General features: G+C 37.8%; 1 protein-coding gene across 11 annotated transcripts in view; it reads right to left on the reverse strand.

Annotated features, from left to right (window-relative positions):
• Rapgef6 (Rap guanine nucleotide exchange factor 6) overlaps window positions 1-20,494 on the reverse strand; it is a 206,915-nt gene that overhangs the window by 16,864 nt on the left and 169,557 nt on the right. For 7 of the 11 annotated variants that reach the window (XM_033761547.1, XM_033761546.1, XM_033761545.1 and 4 more), the window contains 5 exons: window positions 17,375-17,563; window positions 14,459-14,593; window positions 7,938-8,166; window positions 5,750-6,225; window positions 997-1,311 (listed from right to left, as the gene is read on the reverse strand). In XM_033761547.1, coding sequence (XP_033617438.1) covers window positions 997-1,311; window positions 5,750-6,225; window positions 7,938-8,166; window positions 14,459-14,593; window positions 17,375-17,563 — 1,344 coding nt within the window. Of the gene's footprint in view, window positions 1-996; window positions 1,312-5,749; window positions 6,226-7,937; window positions 8,167-8,818; window positions 8,936-10,925; window positions 11,412-14,458; window positions 14,594-17,374; window positions 17,564-20,494 lie in introns of those variants that run through there. The other 4 variants (XM_033761551.1, XM_033761549.1, XM_010639786.2 and 1 more) reach the window with 4 other exon arrangements.

The following is a 20,494-nucleotide window of genomic DNA, read 5'->3' on the forward strand; positions in this document are numbered from 1 at the left end:
AAAAAAAAAAAAAAAAAAAAAAAAAAAAATTAAGTAAAGCAAACCATTTCTTCAAACTATTGCCATAATTACAGTCAGTCAAGAGTTTGTTTATAAGGAGAATTACATCAATAGCACCATTCCAAACAATTTGGCATCTCTATGTCTCCAAGCATTAATGTAAAACACAATTCTACTGATGCCCAGCACTCTTCAAAATTATCCTATCAGAATGAGCTGCTTTTCTATCTAATATAACAATGCTACACGAGTCAGCAGAAGGGTATTTCAATGAACTATCTGCCTTGTCCCTTTAAAAAATATACCATCATAGGGCCGGGGATTTAGTTCAAGGGTACTGTGCCTGCCTTGCAAGCACAAGGTCCTGAGTTCAATCCCTGGTACAAAATAAAAAAACAAAAACAAAACACACACACAAAAACAAAAAAAGACCCATCATCATATTTAGAGATTTTTTTTTCTTTTTTGTGGTACTGGCGATCAAACTCAGGGGCACTCTGCCATCGAGTTACATCCCAGACCTTTTTATTGTAAGACAGGGTCTTGTTTAGTTGCCCAGGCTGACCTAGAATTTACAATCCTCCTGCCACAGTTGCCCAAGTAGCTAGAATTATAAGAATGCATCACTGCATTGGGCTAAAAAATTTTTTCCCCTGGCACTGGGGAATGAACACAGGGTCCTTGCACTAAGCTACTTCCTCTGCCCATCCCTTACTCCTCTTTTAAAATTTGAGAGAGGGTCTCAGTATGTTGCCCAGTGTGGCTTGACTTTGTGGTCTTCCTGCCTCAGCCTCCCGCAGTACTTGGATTAAAGGGCATGCATCACCATGCCCAGCTTGGCTAATTTTTTAAACAGAAATGTCTAGGGCATTAAAAACAACACACAAACACACACAAAAACCCAAACCATTACAAATCACTGTAAAATACCAGAGTAAAGACCATTACTGTGTTTAGCAATTCAGGTAAGAGCCACTCAGGTAGTCTCCAACATACCATCTGCTTCGCTATCTGGATCAGCCACATCTGCTAGTTTAGGGTGGGAGGCCTGCAAATTATGCCTCTGAGGCCGAGTTATAATCTTCGATGAGACGCAGGCCACGGGGCTGCTACTGAGAGAGGCGGCTGGTGGTCTAGAGAGGCTGCTGGGCACCATCTTTGACCTCTGCACGGCCACACTATACTCTGGAGGTTTTAGGTGCGGGTGGGGTCCTTCCTTTAGGTCGGCTAAAGAAATTCCCATGTATCCTGGAGGAGTAGGAGGTGGCTCCCTATACCTACCATCCTTCTTGGGTGAAGTGACACAGTACACTGGTATGAAAAAAAAGTAATGAAAATGTTAATGAAAAATGTAAATGAAAAACACATTGAAAATGATTACAATGGCAAAGCAACTTAAAAATAGACAAAAATGAGTACATGTAAATACAATGATAGCAGATGAAAACATTTTTTAAAGCTCAATAATTTATAAATACCTACATCTGTTTTTTTTTTGTCCCAGGGACCTAACTCAGTACACCTTGCACTTGAGAAGCAGGCAGCAGAACCACTGAGCTAGGTCCCCGGCCCTACATCCGGTCTCCTAAAGACTAAACAGGATGAGGAGAGCATGCCGAAGGAAGGGGACAGCTGAGGATGAGTCTCCCACTGTGGCTTGGGCCACAGGCGTGTGTGACACACTCAAGCAATGCTGGCAGGACAGATGACTGAAACACAAGCTCACTGAAACCCTCTATTCCCTGTTGAGCAGAATTTTCATGAAAAACAGCATTTGAGCCACTTGTTTGTTGCTTTTCTGCACTCATGTGAAGACATGGCCAGTTCTGTGTTACTCCTGTATAGACTGCTCCTTAGCCCATGCATGTAAACAAATTTAACTGGTAGAAATACGCTAATTCTTTCAAAGCTCTTTTTCTTTTTATTTGTGGTGCTGTGGATTGAACCAACTACCTTGTGCTGGTTCCCAGCAGTCTCCAGTACCTTAAATTTTTTAAAAAAGAAACTAGTGTATGTTTCTGATACACGATGAAGCTGTTCAGCATGGAGAATTGGTTCAAACTATATCACATCTTATCCTTTTTACTTCTTTCTCCTCTTCCCCTTTCCCAGTTCCCCCCAGACATCCTCATCTCCAGCCTTTTTAAATTTTTTATTTTGACACATAGAGAAGTATGAATCTAGACACATATCTTTCACCATGTATTAAAAGACCTAGCTGAGCGTGATGGCGCACACCTGTAATCTCAGCACTCAGGATGCGGAGGCAGGAGGATTGCCCTGAGTTCGAGGCCACTGTGGGCTACATAGTTGAGTTCAATGCCAGTCTGGATTACATAGCAGGACCCTGCCTCAAAAAACCAAAAGAATAGCTGGGCGTGGTGGCCCATGCCTGTAATCCTAGCAGTCGGGAGGCTAAGGCAGGAGGATCCCTCTGTGAGTTCGAGACCAGCCTGGGCTACATAGTGAGTTCCAGGTCAGTCTCAACTACGTAGTGAGACCTTGTCTCAAAAAACCAAAAAACCAAACCAAACAAACAAAACAAAAAACCCCAGAAAACAAAAAACACCCCCAAAAGAATAAAGATCTAATCTGCTGGGAAATAGGTACAAACCTTAAAGACATAGCAAGAGGTAAAGACTTTGTGAACAGAAAGAATCTCAACAGCACAAGAAATAATATCAAGAATCAACAAATGGGATTATCCAAATTAAAGAGCTTTAGCACAGCAAAAGAACCAATATAGTGAAGAGACAACCTATAGAATGGAAAAAGAAAAAATGTTTGCCAGCTACTTACTGGACAGAGGACTAACATCTAGAACATATGAAGACCAACAACAACAACAAAAAGACAAGACTCAATTTAAAAAAACGGCAACTGAAATGAAGAGACACTTCTTAGAAGAACTACAAATGGCTAATAAGTATATGCAGACATGTTTAATATCTCCGGCCATTAGAAAAATGCAAATTAAAACAATGTTTAGATTTCATCTTACTCTAGGAAAGAATTGCTGTCATTAAGAAATCAACCAATAACAAATGGTGGTGAAGCTAAGTTAGAGGAACCTTCTCCACTGTTGGCAGAAAGGTGAACTAGTACAACTATTATGGAATCAGCATGGAGGGTCTGCAAAAATTAAAACTAGAAATTCCATCTGACCCAGCTATTTCCCTTTTAGGAATTGTCCCAAAAGAGTTAAAGCCATCATATTACAGCAATACATGCACGCCCCCAATTCATAGCAGCACATCTCATAAAAGCTAAAACTTGGAAGTGGCCTATTATGTCCATCAATGGATGAATGGATAAAGAAAATGTTGTATTTATATACAACAGAGTACTACTCTGCCATAAAGGCAAAATTTGAGTCATCTGTAGGAAAACAGACATACCTTGAGACCGTAATTTTAAGTGAAATCAGACACACAGCTTAAATATTGCATAGTTTCTCTCATATAAGAAACACAAAGTACACATAATTTAAAGAGCTAAATAAAAGACAGGTAACAGGATAGAGAGACAGATGTTTTGCAAATGGGAAAGGGACTAAGAGATGGGAGGGAAGTGGAAGGGAGGGAAAACAGAGGGAAGGAGAAGTAAAAAGAATTTTTAAAAACTTGAGAAGTAAAAAGAATTAAGATGTGTGATGCACATGTACCAATTCCCTACTATGAATGCAATCACTATGTACTGTAAACACATACTAATAAAACTTCATATGATTTTTTAAAAAATGGCATTTATTTCTTAAAAAAACCCAAACAAACAGTTATGGTTACTTCTGTAAACAGAAATAAACAGTTGTCTAAAATTTTGACAAGATTGCTGAGTTGCCCAGACTAATCTGGAACTTGCAATTCTCCTGTCTCAGCTTCCCATGTTTCTGGAATTACTGTGCCCAGCCTTACTTCTACTTATGGTTAAGAGAAGAAGAAGAAGAAGAAGAAAAAAAAAAATCCACATAATTTTAGGAAATTCCTCTATTTTTGGTACCAGGGATTGAACTCAGGACCTTGCGCTTGTGAGGCTGGCACAATGCCACTGAGCTAAATCTCCAGCCCTAGGAAATTCATTCATCTTAAAATTAAATTTCTTTGATTTCCAAATTCTTTTCCCCAAGTCTGTAAATCTTGGGACTTCAAAAACTATTAGAAATAGGTGTAAGAGAAGTTGCATGCCCTTAAAATGAATCCACAGGACCTGCAGGACAAATGGCTCTGAGTATCTTGATTATGCAAGCGACTTTTCAAACAAACAAAAGAACTGCATATACAAAAGCAGTATACTTTTAACAGACCATTAAATAATTCTAACACTAACTCCTTCGCTAGAGAATTGGATTGTCTATATTTAAATCTCTGCAGTTCTACCAGTAAAACTTAGTATCAAGGTCAGAAAAGAATTCCATGTCCATCTGAGGACAAGTAAGCAGGACAAGACGATGGTGGGAGAAATGTCAGGAGAAAAGAAGAACGTAAGCAGGACATGGTGATGCAAGTCTACAATCCCTCCACCACCACCACCAAAAGAAACGAAAGAAAAAGGGTTGGAGATGTAGAACTCAGCAATAAAAAAATGTGATTTGCCCAAGAAATGAAAAGTTTTTAAAATCTACAGTCCCAAATGGACCAGAGAAAAATTTTTGTGTCCTTGTACACAGATTTATATGTCCCTAAAGTGGTTCATTAAAAGGTGTACTAAAGCTATCTTTAGAAAAGATGACTAAGTGGGTGGGCATGGTGCCGCATGCCTGTAATCCCAGCACTTGGGAGGCTGAGGCAGGAGGATCGCTGTGAGTTCGAGTGAGCTCCAGGTCAGTCTCAACTACAATGTGAGACCCTGTCTCAAAAAACCAAAAAAAAAAAAAAAAAAAAAAAACAAAAAACAAAAAAACCAAAAAAAAAAAAAGATGAATAAACTAAAAACTCATTCTATAATCCAATGTGACAAGTAACAACAAAATCAGTACATGTGTTATAATTTTAGCGATTAAATGTGATAGCATGAATACAGAAATTAAGAGTTGATCAAGATAATACTGATTCAGCATATAGCCATTCTATATAAGAAAGTAGGGGCCATTACTGTGTATCCAAGTATTTATAGTTCACAGAATGATTTTCAAGTACTATCTGATGGCTAACATATACTAAGTAGCTTAGAATGCAATCTATACATTTTAGTTGACACATTCATGATATACACCAGGGAAGCTATAATGAAAAGTTCCTGCATTTTTTTCCATTTTGTGGTGCTGAAGAACGAACCCAGGGACTTGTGCATGCTAAGCACACAGTCTACCACTAAGACCATTCTGAATTTCTTTATCACATTTTTCTCCCCTAAAAGCAACTGAAGATTCAATATTTTTATCAGGTATGAATAGTAATTGTGACCCCCCCAAATTTATGAGGTGCTAAAAGAGAACAATTCATTTATTACTGCTGGATAGCAATGTGATACTCCTCAATGAAACAAAAACGTTTTAAAAATAGGACATACTTGTCCCTTTAATTATATACTTTAACAACAGACTTTTCATTTTAACAGCTCGAGTATCTGCCCTAAAGCTCCTCAGTCTTGAATATGGGGGAAATAATTTTCTACAGAAGAAAAAAAAGAGTGGAATGAGTGAACAAAATTTTCCAAGAATGAAATTCAAGGCTAAGATATCCTAACATCAGTTTTTTTGGCTACAATTTCTAAGTGCGAAAGATACAGTATAATAATACACAGAACTTACCAATCAATCCCTTTTCTGTACTTGAAGTGACTGTTTTATAAAGTGGGTCCGATGACTCGACGGGGGTAGCCTCCAAAACTCTCCTTTTAACTGTCCCATAGTTTGGTTCATATGTGTCAGACAGAGAACTGGAGGAGGCCCAACTCTGTCTCAACTGATCGGTCTCTAAACTTCCTTTACACTGCCCACAAGTTCTAGAGCAACCTTTAGGACAGGAATAAGGCTCACAATCAGTGGATTCAACTTCAGCAATGGAATCATCCAAAAGGGTATGTCTATAGGAGTTCAGAAAGTCCCAGCTTTTGGGGTTTGGAAGGTTTTGGAAGTTGTCATGGGAGCTGCTTGAACAGGAAGTCCAACTTCCACGACCACTATCAGCTGCTTCTATAATAATATGCTCATGAGAAATCTCTTCATTGCTCATAGAAGACGCGACAGGTAAACCCTTGATTAGAGATGGCTTTGAAAGTGTCCACCTAAAAATGGAGATAATACACAATTGAAAGTAATTTATTGGCTTACTGGAAAATCTTTGTTCTTTAATACTGCAAATCCTACCACCTACAAAAAACTATAGGAACACAGTGATGGCAACATACACTGAAGAAAAGTTAATACTAAGGCAAGATTTTTCTCAAGAAATTTTACACTGATTTTATTTGTCTGTTTGTTTGGAGACAGGGTCTCTTTTGGGGGCGGCTGGCCTTGAACTATGTAGCTCAGGGTGGCTTCCAACTCAGCGATCCTCCTTTCTCAACCTCCCAAGTGCTGGCACTACAGCCGAGTGCCACACCACCCGGTAAGCTGATTTTAAATGAAAACAAAGATGAAGTTTGAAATGAATAAAATTAAGAGCAAAATTTCACCTTTGATACTATCTTCTATGCATACAAAATTAAGAGCTCAACTTGATGAATCATGTTTTATTTTGATGTACACCTGAGGTTAGCCGCGTAAGACAGTGCCAAGCAAACAGCATCTTTCTTAGCTACCTACAAGATGGGTCTCATCATTTATACCAAGGATCTCCAAATTAAGGCACATGGCTAAATCTAGCCAAGAGACTGTTTTGGTACGGCCTGTAACAAAAACTGGTTTTTATCTTTTAAAGCATTTAAATAAAATGAAAACAACAACAACAACAACAAAAACGGCACAAAGAATTTGTGAAAGAGACCATATACAGCCTGCCAGTCTAAAATATTTCCTATCTAGCTCTTCATAAAAAGTTTGTGGATACTGATTTATAGTACAGCATAGAACTCAGCAAACTACAGCCCAGGGTCAAATTTGGGTTTCTGCTCATTTCTATAAATAAAGTTGTACTTGCACGCAGGGGGCCCATTTGTTTCTGTATTTGTTTCCGATGTCGTGCCCTGTGAAATCTAAAATATTTGCTCTCTTTTACAGGAGAACGTTGATCATCTTGGGCCTATGAAATCACTGTTTAGAAACCTTTACAAATATAATAATACATCAGTATATCTTAACTACGGCATATTACAGCAGAACAGATTTAACAATATTTATCAGTTTAGAATTAACTTTCCTAAAGATTTCCATTTTTCTTCTGAACAGAAATTTAGAATTGGAGATTTTAAAAAATTAACCTTTGCTAGCTGATTATTTTTATTCTCCAAATACTAACTTCAGAGAATAAGGATTAAGGATTGGTACTACTCTCCCAGCCTGTCTATAACACACAACACTGGGGAGCACTTCTTACATCACAGCTTTTGGGCAACCTGTAACCTAACAGCCAAGATTTTAAGAACCATCTTTCTCCTATCAGTAGCAAGCACACTCCGAGTTCTTATTGATTGAAAAATATGATAGGAAACTATTTGAATTCAGCAACTATTTAAAAATAAGCACCTAAGCGGAGTGTGATGATGCATGTTTGTAATCATGGCACTCTGGGAAGCTGAAGCAGGAAGATCGCAAAATCACACTGGGCAACTTAGGGACCAAGACCGACACTGTCTCAAAATAAAAAATAAAGGGCTAGGGTGTCACGGGGGCGGGGAGTATCCCCATCTTTCAAATAGTACTTATTTCCACATTTGGTACAGAGAATTTGTGCTTGGCCTTGCTACTACCCCAAGCGGGAGGATGAAGGTCACAGCTGGGAAGCATGGCTTGTGATGGCCTTTGGCTAGTGCTTTGTGGAAAAGCCAAGGACGTTTACCCAGGTCCAAGATGACCATGGTCTCCCATCCCTGAGGGGTGCTCTGTCTTTTCCAACGTCCCAGTGGGTTCAGGGACGGCCACAGCCTGGGAGGTACACCGCTCATCCTGCAGAGCTGCAGACATGGAGTCAACAGAACAGTTGCTCACAATGCTGGACCGTGAAGAAATCTCGCTGTGGCTGGAGTCAGACAAGTTGTCAGATTTAGTTGATGGTGTAAGTGTATAACCTGGACAAGAAAAGAGCACTGATCAAACTACAAGGCACAAAAATGGGTGATGGGGTAGTCAGGGAGGGGATAAAGAGAAAATAAAAACAAAAGACAAAGTAGTAGCAATCTCAGTTTCCATTACCGAGATGTAACGATGCCAATTCCTCCCACACAGTTCTCCACACTCATTCATCTAACTAGCTACACCAAACCAATACAGTTCAAGAAAAACAAAGTCAAAATTCATTATTACTAAGAAATCTAGTCCAAAGATATATCTTGCCCAAGTTCTCACAGAGCTACAAGTATTTAATAAAGTTATTAAATATATTATAAACATTACTTTGTAACCATATGCCCCCTCCTTTAATGAACATATTTCACAGCCTGAACTGAATCCAAAATGCTACTGAGGGTAGAGACAAGAGGGAGGCCTGAAAGGGCTGCATTTTTCATTTTTAAACTACATACTCATTTTTAAACTCCAGATATTCTGCTTATGCCACCTAACAAGTCTTGCCCTTGTTTCAGCATTTTAAATTTTATTTCTATTTTTTGCAAAGCTAAGGACAGAAACCAAGGCATCACATAGGCTAAGCAAATGCTCCACTTTCAGCTCTGTGTTAGTATTTTTAAATAGATTATTTAAAATTTGTTCCTAATTTTATACCTAGTTTTACTTCACCATCTTTGCAGAATATTAAACAGCTGAAACGATGACTTAAAATGATGTATACTGAAAAAAACCCAGCATCTACATGTTTTAACTTCTGTTTTCTTCTGTATTCTGTGGGATAAAGGAGTAGGGATAGAATGAGCTGAAAGGATTCCAAAACAAATCTGCAGCATGATGGTTAAATGTGCGTAACAGTCTATTTTAATAACTGAAAGAAATCAAGCTTTTGTTTAGAAATAAAAGATAGTGACTAAGTAATCCCAACAAGGGGTAGGTCTCTTAAGAAGTAAACAATACCTTCATGTTCACAAAAGGAACTCACCAAGGTTCAAAACTATAAAATCTTTGGCTCGCTCTCTAGAAATTTCATTAAAGAGAACTAGAGGCACTGAATAACTTCCAAGAATTCTCAGGGTCCCCACTTCTTTATGAGTAAGGAGGAAGATAACCTAAAATCCAAGGTCCTCCTTCTGATATAAGGATCTTACAGTTTACACGGATTACTCAACCATTAAAGAACATTTTTTTGCACAATACTCTTCTTAAGAGTTTAACTATTTCAACGAGAAAAATCAAGACCCAGAAAATGTGTGTTTTTTTTTACTTAGCTTCTGGAGCCAAAAAACAGAGGGCAGGAGATTTAGCTCAGTGGTGCAGCACCTGCCTTGCAAGGGCAAGGTCCTGAGTTTGATCCCTGGTACCGGGGGAAAAAAAAAGCAAAAAAGGGGAGAAACTAGTCTCCTGATTTCTACCATATATCTTTGAGGTTGGGGGAGGGGGTCACTGCTCTTTGCCAGGGCCTATACAATGATTACTCACTTTTCAAAGGGATCAAAAAATGCATGTGGTTAATACAAAGCAATAGCAAAAGGCCTTCCTCAAATGAAAAAGCATTGCTTTTGTGGAACAGATGTGCTTTGGTGTTTCAAAAATAATTTTATTCTTACGTCTGTAAGAATAAAATTTCTGAAATACCATGAATTCTAAGAACCGCCTGGAAACCTTATTAAAATACACATTCCGGGGACCACTTCTGACAATTCAAATTTATGAGGTCTGGGGTGGGACATAACTTTTAAATTTTGGTGGCACTAGAGATTGCAGATAGGGCCTTCGCACAGAGTTATCTCCACCTGCCTCTGCGACAGGGTCTTGTTGTTAATTTCCCAGGATGGAGTCAAACTTGTGATCTTCCTGCCTCAGCCTTCCACAGTGGTGGGATCATAGGCATGTGCCACCATGTCCAGCTACTGAATGTTGGCTTGTATAAGTATGTATGCATTTATTTATTTATTTTTTTAATTTTTGTTTTTTTGAGACAGGGTCTCACTATGTAGTTGAAACTGACCTGGAACTCACTATGTATCCCAGGCTGGTCTTGAACTCACAGTGATCCTCCTGCCTCAGCCTTTCGAGTGCAGGAATTACAGGCATGTGCCACCACACCTGGCCTTCATTTATTTATTGATTGACTGACTGACAGTCTCACCGTGGAGCCCAGGCTGGCCTCGAACTTGGGATGATCCCCCTGCCTTAGCTTTCTGAGTGCTGGGATTACCTCTACACTTGGCAATAGTTGCATTTTGCACGAACTTTTCCAGATGATTTTGGACCTGCTGTTACTAACTCATCGTTCCCCAACCAGAGGTATATGCAGAATAGATGAAATAAAAACAGTATGTAGAAAAGAGGCAATTTCTTGCCCCAAAGTATCTTTGTCCATTAGCTTATGATGCATCAGAAATATTTTAAGGTGGCAATAAAATTGTGAGGCAAAGGTGAGAATCAAGACCACTGGAGGTTTTGTGCTTAAAGTGAGCACTGATTTTTCCTGTACTTATATCACTCAGATTCAAATGCTATTAGTAGAAAATAAAGCCAACTACAGAAAACAAGAGCATAAAGTTTTACTACCTCAATATGTTAGTAAAACAACATGTACAGATAAGGCACTTTAAATCAGTCTTTGTTGCCAGAGAATCTGCAATACTAATAATAAAATGCTTAAGTTATCTGTCCAACCTTTGACAAATGGTTTACTTTAACTACATTTACATTAACAGCTGAAAACAAACTTCAATACTAAAATTAAACAAGGAACCTGGTCAGATCGTCTTTCTCCTTTTAGACTTGATTCGCATATAGAAGCAGTTTAAAGCATTACTGTCGCCTCGGCTATTTGAATGGCAGGTGTCACTCCCTTTCTCATCTGTGATGTTGCTCCCAACATCCTTCACTTTCCCACAGCTGTCTGTAGCTTGATGGTGATCTGGGTCCTCTTTTTGGCTGTTGACTAGTCTCTCCCTTGAAAGGGTTCTTTCCCTAAATCTTCTAAACGGGGATGTCATTCTTTTCCTGGTTGTGTTCTCACAACTTCTCCTGTCTCTATCCTCCTCAGTGGCCTTCTTGGTCCTGTCTGTTCTTTTGGCTGTGCTCCTGGTAATCTGAAGGATTTTCTTTTGCAAGTAAACCCCGCCTATTCCGGGGCAGCTCTGGCCACTGATCTTGGTGCTGGATGCACAGGGAGGGGCTGAGGAGGACCCTGTGAGGCGCAGCAGGATGCTGTGATCAGATAGGACACTGCCAACTGGAGGGAGAGAGGCAAAAACTCTGACATAGTCAATTAATCACAATTAGCCTGGCTAATAGATAACATTTCACTATTTAAAGCTTATTATTATTGACAATATCTAAAATATTAAAATCTAGAAACATTTTTTAATGCACAGAAAATCTACTATGCAGCATAAACATAACAGTTATTACATGACAGAACACAGGAGAAAGGTTACCTGGAGCAGAATAAACTGGTGATAAAAATTCTGTTGAAAACAAGCTAAGCTAGTAAAATTATAAGGGAAAATGACAATATCAGATAACCACAACTATTTCTCAAAAAATTATGTATTCCTAGGACTTTCAGGCAGATTTTATTATAAAAAGTTTAATAAAAACCAGACAGAATGGGATGTAGCTCAGTGGTGGAAAAGTTGTCTAGAATGCCATGAGACCCTGCGTTCAATTCTAATCACCATGGAAAATAAACCAAAGAGGACACACCAACACTGTCTGTAATAGGTGTATTCATATAGCAATATATCTTACATTTTTTATTTTTTTTGGTGGTACCAGGGATCGAACTCAGGCCCTTATGCTTGCAAGGCAGACAGTGGAACCACTGAGCCAAATCTCCAGCCCCTATACAGCAACATTTCTGATGGTTCTGTGCCTCTGAGGTGGAGAGCTGGCCTTTCATAAGCAATCCTGACTTCTTTTTTAAAGTTCTTATTTACATTTTCCTAGTGAAAAACATGGAATAGTTCCACTTCCTTAATTGTATAAAAACAACTAATTTCAAAGTTTAGCCAGAACTCAGAATAGATCCTGATAAAATACATTTAGTGCAGTGACATTTTTGTCATCACACAGACCACGGACAATTAGCAAAATCTCTCCACAGGAGAGATACTACTACATTTAGTTGGGGTTTTAATAGAAGATATGTAACAACCTGAAAAAGTGTTGGAAAAAAGAATTTCCTCTGGCCCTTAAGGATTCTAAACAAGACTATGACAAGTTCATAAATTTATAAACATTAGTCAACTGTTAGCTACACACTGAAGACAATGGAGAAAAGACCTCTCTAGTTCAGTGCTGAGAGTGGGTTTCCTGCTGGCAATAAGAACAATGAGGGTAGTATTCTTATCCCTGACACCCCCTTCCCTAAGTCACAGACAGACATAAAACACCCAATCAGACCAGTGCAGCAGTTCCCTGTTTACAGAACTGTCTATAATGGGATGGACCCAGAAAGGGTCTCCACAAGGGGCGAAGGGTGTCACATGCTTTTTTACCAACACGTGGGCACGGTTCATGATGTCTCTGTCTGGCTGCAGTATGGCTACCAGTTTTACGTAAGATCTGACAAGGCAGATGAAAACTTGGCAGAAAAAACGAAGATACAGGTATGCGTGCCTCACAAAATCTTAAGGGAGGAGCCACAACATGTGGGTGCGTGTGCATGTGTGTGTATTTGTGTAACCAAATACTGAAAGCAATAAATGGCCATTTTGGTGCATTTTATTTAACATAATATTCAGAGAAATGTAAAAGTTATAAACAATAGGAAGTAATAGCTATAGAAATATAAATAGCATACAGAAATCTTACAATTAAGTGATTTCATCACTATAAAAGTAACAAATCTATATGTTATTCAGCTAATGTATATATATATATATATATGCACACACACATATACACACACACACACATATATGTAATAGGTGTATCTTTGAAATACACAAATATATATACTGTTTTATGTCCTACTTTACATTCACAAAGCTTTCTGTAGTAGAATCTTAAAATTCTAGCTAGTCCCAGCTCTGTGAGGGTCAAACAGACAGGGGAGCAACGGAGCTATGTTGCCCTGGGGTGGCAGCAGAGAGGAAGAGAAACTAAATTGTTACTCACCACATACACATACTAGGCTTTGTAAATCCTGTTTCGTTTTAACATAATATGAAGACCTAAAATAGATGGTCTTTTCCTCAACCTGTCAGAGAGGAAACCTCACCTTATAAATGGGTTACATAGTAACAGGTATAACAAGGGATAGTGAGGATCACTGCCACACGGATGGTAAAAATAAGAAAGAGTCCTGAGGAAGTGAGAGGAAACCAAGAATGTGGGAGCTGAGGCAAGCTCTAAAATTAACAAGTTTGTCTCCTCTCTGACCATGCACTGTCCGGTGGTATTCAAAGATGTAATTCTTTCACATCTGCAAAAAAGATCCCAGAACTAGGATGCCCTTCTCCCAGGGTACACAGAGTACGAGGTGCCAAAGTAAGAAATACTATTCAGAATCCTACAAGCCCATCAACATGAAACAGCCTCTCCATGCACTGGCCAAGCCAGCCAAGAAAGGCTTCAGTCTCGATTGCAAAAAAAACGCATGTAAAAGAACAAGAACAGTTTTGAACTGTTTTTACCTCACAAAGTTCAGTATAACTATCAATGTAAAAATCTGTAAGGGTATATGTTATTTCAATCTTGAAAAATAAAAGATAATATCCTGTTACTAAAAAAAATGGAAAACACCAATACTAGTTATATTTCTTTTACTATACCTTGTAGTTAAAAATTTTTATAGAAATTATTTGCAAATCCTCCAAAGATTGATATATAGAAAATAAGAAAGATAACATGAAGAACCAGCAGAGAATAAGAACGAAGACATATTGTGTAAAGGTACAAATTCCCAATGATGAATGTCATCATATTGTATATCCAAAATGTACCAATAAACTTAATGAATTTAAAAGAGAGAGAGAGAGAGAGAGAGAGAGAGAGCCAGCACAGACCAAAGCAACCGCACCTTCTGACTATATGTTTATCTATGCTTTTTCTGTCAAAGAAGAAACACATTTTGAATACTGGAGTCCTAGTTACGTGATGCGTAATACTTGAAAAGCATTCAAGTAATTCCATATGAAACATCAAAGTTCAAAAACTAAACCTTAGCAGTTACACTTTACTAAAATACCTTCTACTACTTGCTCACAGACTGAAAAGCAAAAGGCATGCTGAAAAGTGTTGCCTGATCAAACAACCTGAAAAAGTTTTTCTTACCTTTGCGAGGGGAACCTTGAGGAGATGCAGGAGGACTAGAATGTATCGATGACGCCACAGAAATCGTGTCTTCTGTATGTTTCTTACCACTTATTTCTTCAGTTGGTCCCAAAACTTTCTGAGGTAAACTTGTACCTGGAAACAAAACCAAAGAAGCTATAAATATCATTTCACAATGAAAATGTCGGTCACTGCCTAAATCACTACAGAACTAAAGCTTTGATGCACAATGGCTAGTGTAGTCAACTGAAATGTACTGTGTAATGACACACAGAGGTTCTCACCTCTAGGTTTTAAGTTCAAATTCAGCTGGTCAGCACGGACCAATTATAATCAATTATTTTGCGGCACAAGGGAAATCAATTTAACAGTCTGAGAATAGCACCCCACCTCCCATAATTGACACACTGGCTTGCAATCTTTAGAAAAAAGACAGATTCACACTCTTCCCTCCCCTCTAGAGGTGGCCTCTCCACAGTAGAACAAGGCATGTGGTGGGGCAGTGTGGGAATGCTGGCACTGTCACTACCTTTGGCGCATCTGTGTTGTGGGCATACAGGAGAGGCTGCAGGGCTGCCAGTCCAGCCCTCTTAAGAACACTAAATTCACACTACAGAAGAGAAGTAAACAACAGAAAGAATTATGAATTTATAGAAAAGTAATATATGGAGCCCACTGGAAACATTTTTGTGAAGTTCTATCATTATACTTATTCAACAGCTGGCCCTGTTTTATTTTATTTTTTTTAAAGGTAGGGTCTTGTCTCACTCTATAGTTCAGGCTGGTCTTGTACTCAACTATGTAGTCCAGACTGGCCTTAAACTCATCGTGATCCTCCTGCCTCAGCCTCCTGAGTGCTGGGATTACAGGCGTGCACCACCATAACTGGCTGGCCCTGTTTAATTTAGCAATCATTTCAAAATACTGACTTTTTACATTTAGCTTTGCTAAGAAATGTGAAAGAGCTACTAACACTGTTTTTACTAAAGTAAGCACAGTTCTAGGGATCTGGCATAGTAACAAGCAGCCTTTTGACATCTATTAGAATATATATATTTTTAAAACTGGGGATCGAACTCAGGACCTTGTGCTTGCCAGGCAGGCATAGTACCACTGAGATAAATCCCCGGCCCCTACAAGCAGCCCTTTGATGAAAAAGTTTTAATCACAGTATACCCATACTAGGTGAATAGTTTTAATACAAACAATTATTATTATTATTAAATATTATCCATAGATAATATCCATGCTATGTCATGAAAGAAAAGCTACCTACAAATCATACTGCTCTCATGTGATGATGCCTCAACTATAAGAAATCAGACCTAAATCAGTTCTTAACTCACTCCTAAGAAATCTGTTGACTTTGCCAATTTTTAACCCAATTCACTTTTCATTTTCATAGATCAGAAACTAGTCCAGGCCTTGAATAATTCCAGCCAACTGTTACATGACTTCCTGTCTTGCTGTACACCCCCTACCATAGTTCTTATTAAACATAATTTGGGCCATAATGTTCTTCTGGTCAAATCTCTTTAATGACTTCTCACTGAAGACTGGGTGTTTAGCCCAGCACAGTATTATTTCAACATAATTTCACTTCCCATCATCCTGGAAGGACAGAGGTTAAAGGCAATAACTTTAGAGCCACTCCACTCCCTGCCTGATCACTTACAGTAGCAAGGAAGCTATTGATACTCTGTGTAGAATGAAGGTAAAACACTACATATCTTACGGGATTATTATGAACAGTAAATGAAACCATAAAGTTAGCAAGGAACTGTGAAATGTGCCTGGAACTCATAAAGTACTAAGCATTAGCTTCACTTATTATGGTCACCAACTCTGCATGTGGTTTGCAGCCCATCAAAGAACTTGGAGCTCCCTGCATACATCAAGCTGCTGCGTCTGCTGGACGCAACTCCTCTAGAACACTTGCCTAATCACTACTCTGTCATCAACACAAGAGGCTGGGAATATTCTCTCCAAAAGCCTTTTCCTAAAGTCCCACCTTTCTTCTGCCTCTGGAAAAAGTGTCCTGTTTTATTTTTTTTAAAAAAAACATGTTGTGTGTATATACTCCTGGCACAGAAGCAAGCACATGATACTGAAGTTATCTGTTTATGTGTCTATATTACCAGATTAAAAATCTGGCAAAGGAGGACTTAATCAACTTTCTCAAATCAAATTCATAAACTTATACTAAATATATAGGTACGTATTACATTTAATGTTTAAGTAATAATGCTAGGAACCAAATCTAATCTTGATTTCTATCTACAAATAAAAATAGTGATATTGTTAAAACAATAAATAAAAGTAATTCATAAATCTACGGGGCCCAAAGGAGGAAAAAAAGGTATGGTCTATACATACATTACACGTTCTTCGGTCTCCTAACTAGGTTTCCAAAAAGGACCATTAATAAAAAAGTACAGTCACTTTCCTAATAAGCAACTTGATTCTCAGTTTTTATAGGTTATATCTGCATTAGATATTTGATTAAATATACTTTTGAATGCAGCAAACCCTTAATGTATTGCCCAAGATTAATGCAAATCCCCAAGATATACTGTTTTTTTTTTTAGACAGGGTCTCACTACATAGTTGAGACCGACCTGGGACTCACTATGTAGCTCCAGATGGTCTTGAAATCAGTGATCCTCCTGTCTCAGCCTCCTGAGTGCTGGGATCACAGGTGGGCACCAGATATATTAAGCTTTATGTTGATAAACAGATTTCAGCATTACAGATATTTCAAAAATCAGCATTTAAAACACATCTCTTGAGGCAGAACAAAATGTTTTCTCATTTATGTAGTGATCATATGCTCCAAGCATTTGCAATTCACTGTCACTCTAATTACTCTGGAAATTTTAATTACAAGTATATAATATCAATTGAGAATATACTCACTCAGCACAGGGTCTTTTGCCTGTCCTTTCTTCCTTATCGGGTGCAAATTAACAGTTGGCACTTGAAGCACCTGGCTTACTCTGTGGGGCTGATGCAAGTGGGCTTTAACCATTTGGTTTGCTGACCTCATAGGCACTGGAGACATTTCAGAGGATTTGGCTGATCTTTTCTCATTTAAATTCTTTGTCACTAACAGGAGAGAAAACAGGTTAACTCTTTTAAAAACAAGGCTATCACCATTAAGAATAACACAAGACTGTTTAAAACCGGCTAACTTGTAGCACACACAAAAAATAAAAGATTTTCTTAAAAGGAGTTCCATTTAGGTATTATAAAATGTTATCCCTGAAACTGCTTTAGAATATGCTGCTAGTTTTATTTCCTAAAGAATTCTTATATCCATTAACTTAATTAGCTCCATTTCTGCTATCGCTCTGCTGAAAGTCAACATTCTCTCATCTGCACCACTGCCCTGCTTCTGGTAAATATAAATTCCAGCTCACCTTTAAGCCATTCTCCATACAACAGCAGAGTGACTCCAAAACAGGGCTTATAAGCCCCTCAAGTACTTTAACATCAGCCTGCCCTCTTGAAGTAGGTACCTTGCCTCTTTTCAATTCCACATTCTCTATTTCTATTACATCATCCTTTAATTTCCTAGTCTGGAAAGTTCCCTTCAACTAAGCAACACCTGCTTCATCTTTCTGATAAACTTGCTCACAAACTTAGGGAACATTTGAAACTCCAGAGCCTGAAGTGACTAGAGAACCCTAACTGGAAAGCTGCCTATTTTGTATAACATCAATACTACAATCCAAAAGAAAGAAATTCTTCCATAAGCAGCACTTTTCATTCTTCAATCAGTTATTCAGGATGGTCTCACGTAGGTGCAACTCGTAAACTTCACAGTGGTTTTGTACACAAAGGTAAAAGAAGAAATAGATGTTTAACCTCAGCACAGATACAACAGCAATTACACTTTTATTATGAGAGCCTAGAGAATATTTTGGGTGAAAAGAATCAGGGAACATCTCAGAAAGCTAAAACATAGGGATTCCAGTGAACAATATATATTAGTTCACTATGTAATTGAATCCAAGAATCATTTTTTAGTCAGTTACAAAACTAATTTCTCTTTTTCTAAATACTAATCAATTCTTGATTTCACTGACATTTAGTAACTGCTACAGTGCAAAAAAAACAAAAACAAACCGCAAAACAGAAATAAAAACAAAAATAAAACCCCAAAACAACAAATAAAAAACCTGGAGGTCACTTAAAATATGAAAGAGCTTGCAGAGGAATGCCTAAAACTACATTATTAATTAGAAAGAACTCAACTGATGCTCAGAAACCAACTATATTTGGGTATGGGACAGTTGTCATTTAAATCTGTAAAAATACATTATGTACTACAAATCAAATTAACACAAACACTGAATTAAAGGAAAATGCAATGAATTACATTTTCAAGCCCCGTTTCAGAAAGAGAAGCCCACATGCTCTCTCACTTCAAGTCAGTATCAATATGCATTTAATGTTAGCAGCAAAGAGAAGTCTGGGGTTGTGCGTAGGAAGAGAAAGGCATACATAGCTGTATACATACATGTAGGTCCACTTGAAACAACTGTGTATCAGACAAATCACAAGATAAAAACTCTACATTGAGTTAGCTGAGGGAAAAAAACCAACTGTGATGATAATTCAAAGAAGAGCCAGGGGGCTTTAATAAATTTAATATTCATTTGCCTCTAGACTTTAAAATACAAAATTGAAAGGTTCTATATTCTACATTTGACATGTATTTCTTTCACATGGTTGATATTACTACCCTATGTGATTTTTTTCCCAGATACTACCCAAGACTATATACACATAGTATTGCAACAAATAATGAAATTATTTTTAATAAAAATTGGCAATTATTTTAATAGTCAATTTTTATGTATTTAGTATCTGAATTTCTTTTTCATTGTAATACTGAAATGTTTGTATAAGTAGTTCTTTTTTTTTTTTTGGTACTGGGGATCAAACTCTGGTCCTTGTGCTTGCAAAGCAGGTGCCTGAACCACTGAGGTAAATAAATCCCTGGCTGTGTAAGTAGGTTTTTATGTGAATTATCTCATTAGAATACAAAGCTAATACTGGCTACCTCGGAGCAAGAGATGAAGAATACATAACAATCTCTTTTTTTTTTTTTTTTAATTTTGCTGTGGAGATGGTGTCTAGTATTAGCCAGGCTGGTTTGCAATGATTCTCCTGCCCGGCTTAGCCAAGATTGTTGTTAGCTTTTATTATTTTACTTCATTCTCCAAATGTAACAGATTTGATATAGAAAGAATTACAATAGAGAACATGCATTTACTAAATGACTTACTTGGTATTTTGAAGTTCAAGGTCATATCTTAATTTTTAAAAGGTCAATAGTTATATTTCCATATTCTCTTTTCTAATGTTGACATACTTTTTCTATTACTATGCTAACACTATTCCATCTATCAATCTTAGGGTCAGGGCTGGGGATTTAGCTCAGTGGTTCTACCTCCTGCTTCTTCACAAGCGCAAGGACCTGAGTTTGATCCCCAGTACAAAAAAATAAAATAAAAAAAATAATCTTAGGGTCAAGCCATGATAACTACCATTTTTGCTGTCAATTAGAAACTGAAAATCAACTATGATTTTTAGAGGGAAACATTTTACCCACAACACAGTATATTTCACCATCTTCGATTTCTTCTCTTAGTGATTTCCTTGGCCCACAGACACATGTGTTCTGCTGCTTGTATTTAAGTGGGCTGGGAGTGCAGCTTGGGACAGAGTACAGTGGAGCAGGACACCAGGGAGGTGGATTATCAGTAAGTACTAAGGATACAACCTCTAAATGTATTTTCTAGCTATTAACAATTTAAGAATGCCCTTGTTTCACTTACTGATAGCTATATCCAATTTTAATGAAGTTTCTGATATTTTCTAGTTGGTAAATGATGTTATCCATTAAATTAGAAAAGATAAAAATTTCACTTATTGTTTATGATGAATGCAAAAAAGTTCTCAAATGTTCTAGTTTTTACAAGGTATCTTTAATAAAGGTGCTGCTGCTTCTTTTTTTTTTTTTTTTTT

Source organism: Fukomys damarensis, unplaced genomic scaffold (genome assembly GCF_012274545.1).
Source record: "Fukomys damarensis isolate Sample0158 unplaced genomic scaffold, DMR_v1.0_HiC HiC_scaffold_9, whole genome shotgun sequence".
In the NCBI taxonomy this organism is placed as follows: Eukaryota; Metazoa; Chordata; class Mammalia; order Rodentia; family Bathyergidae; genus Fukomys; species Fukomys damarensis.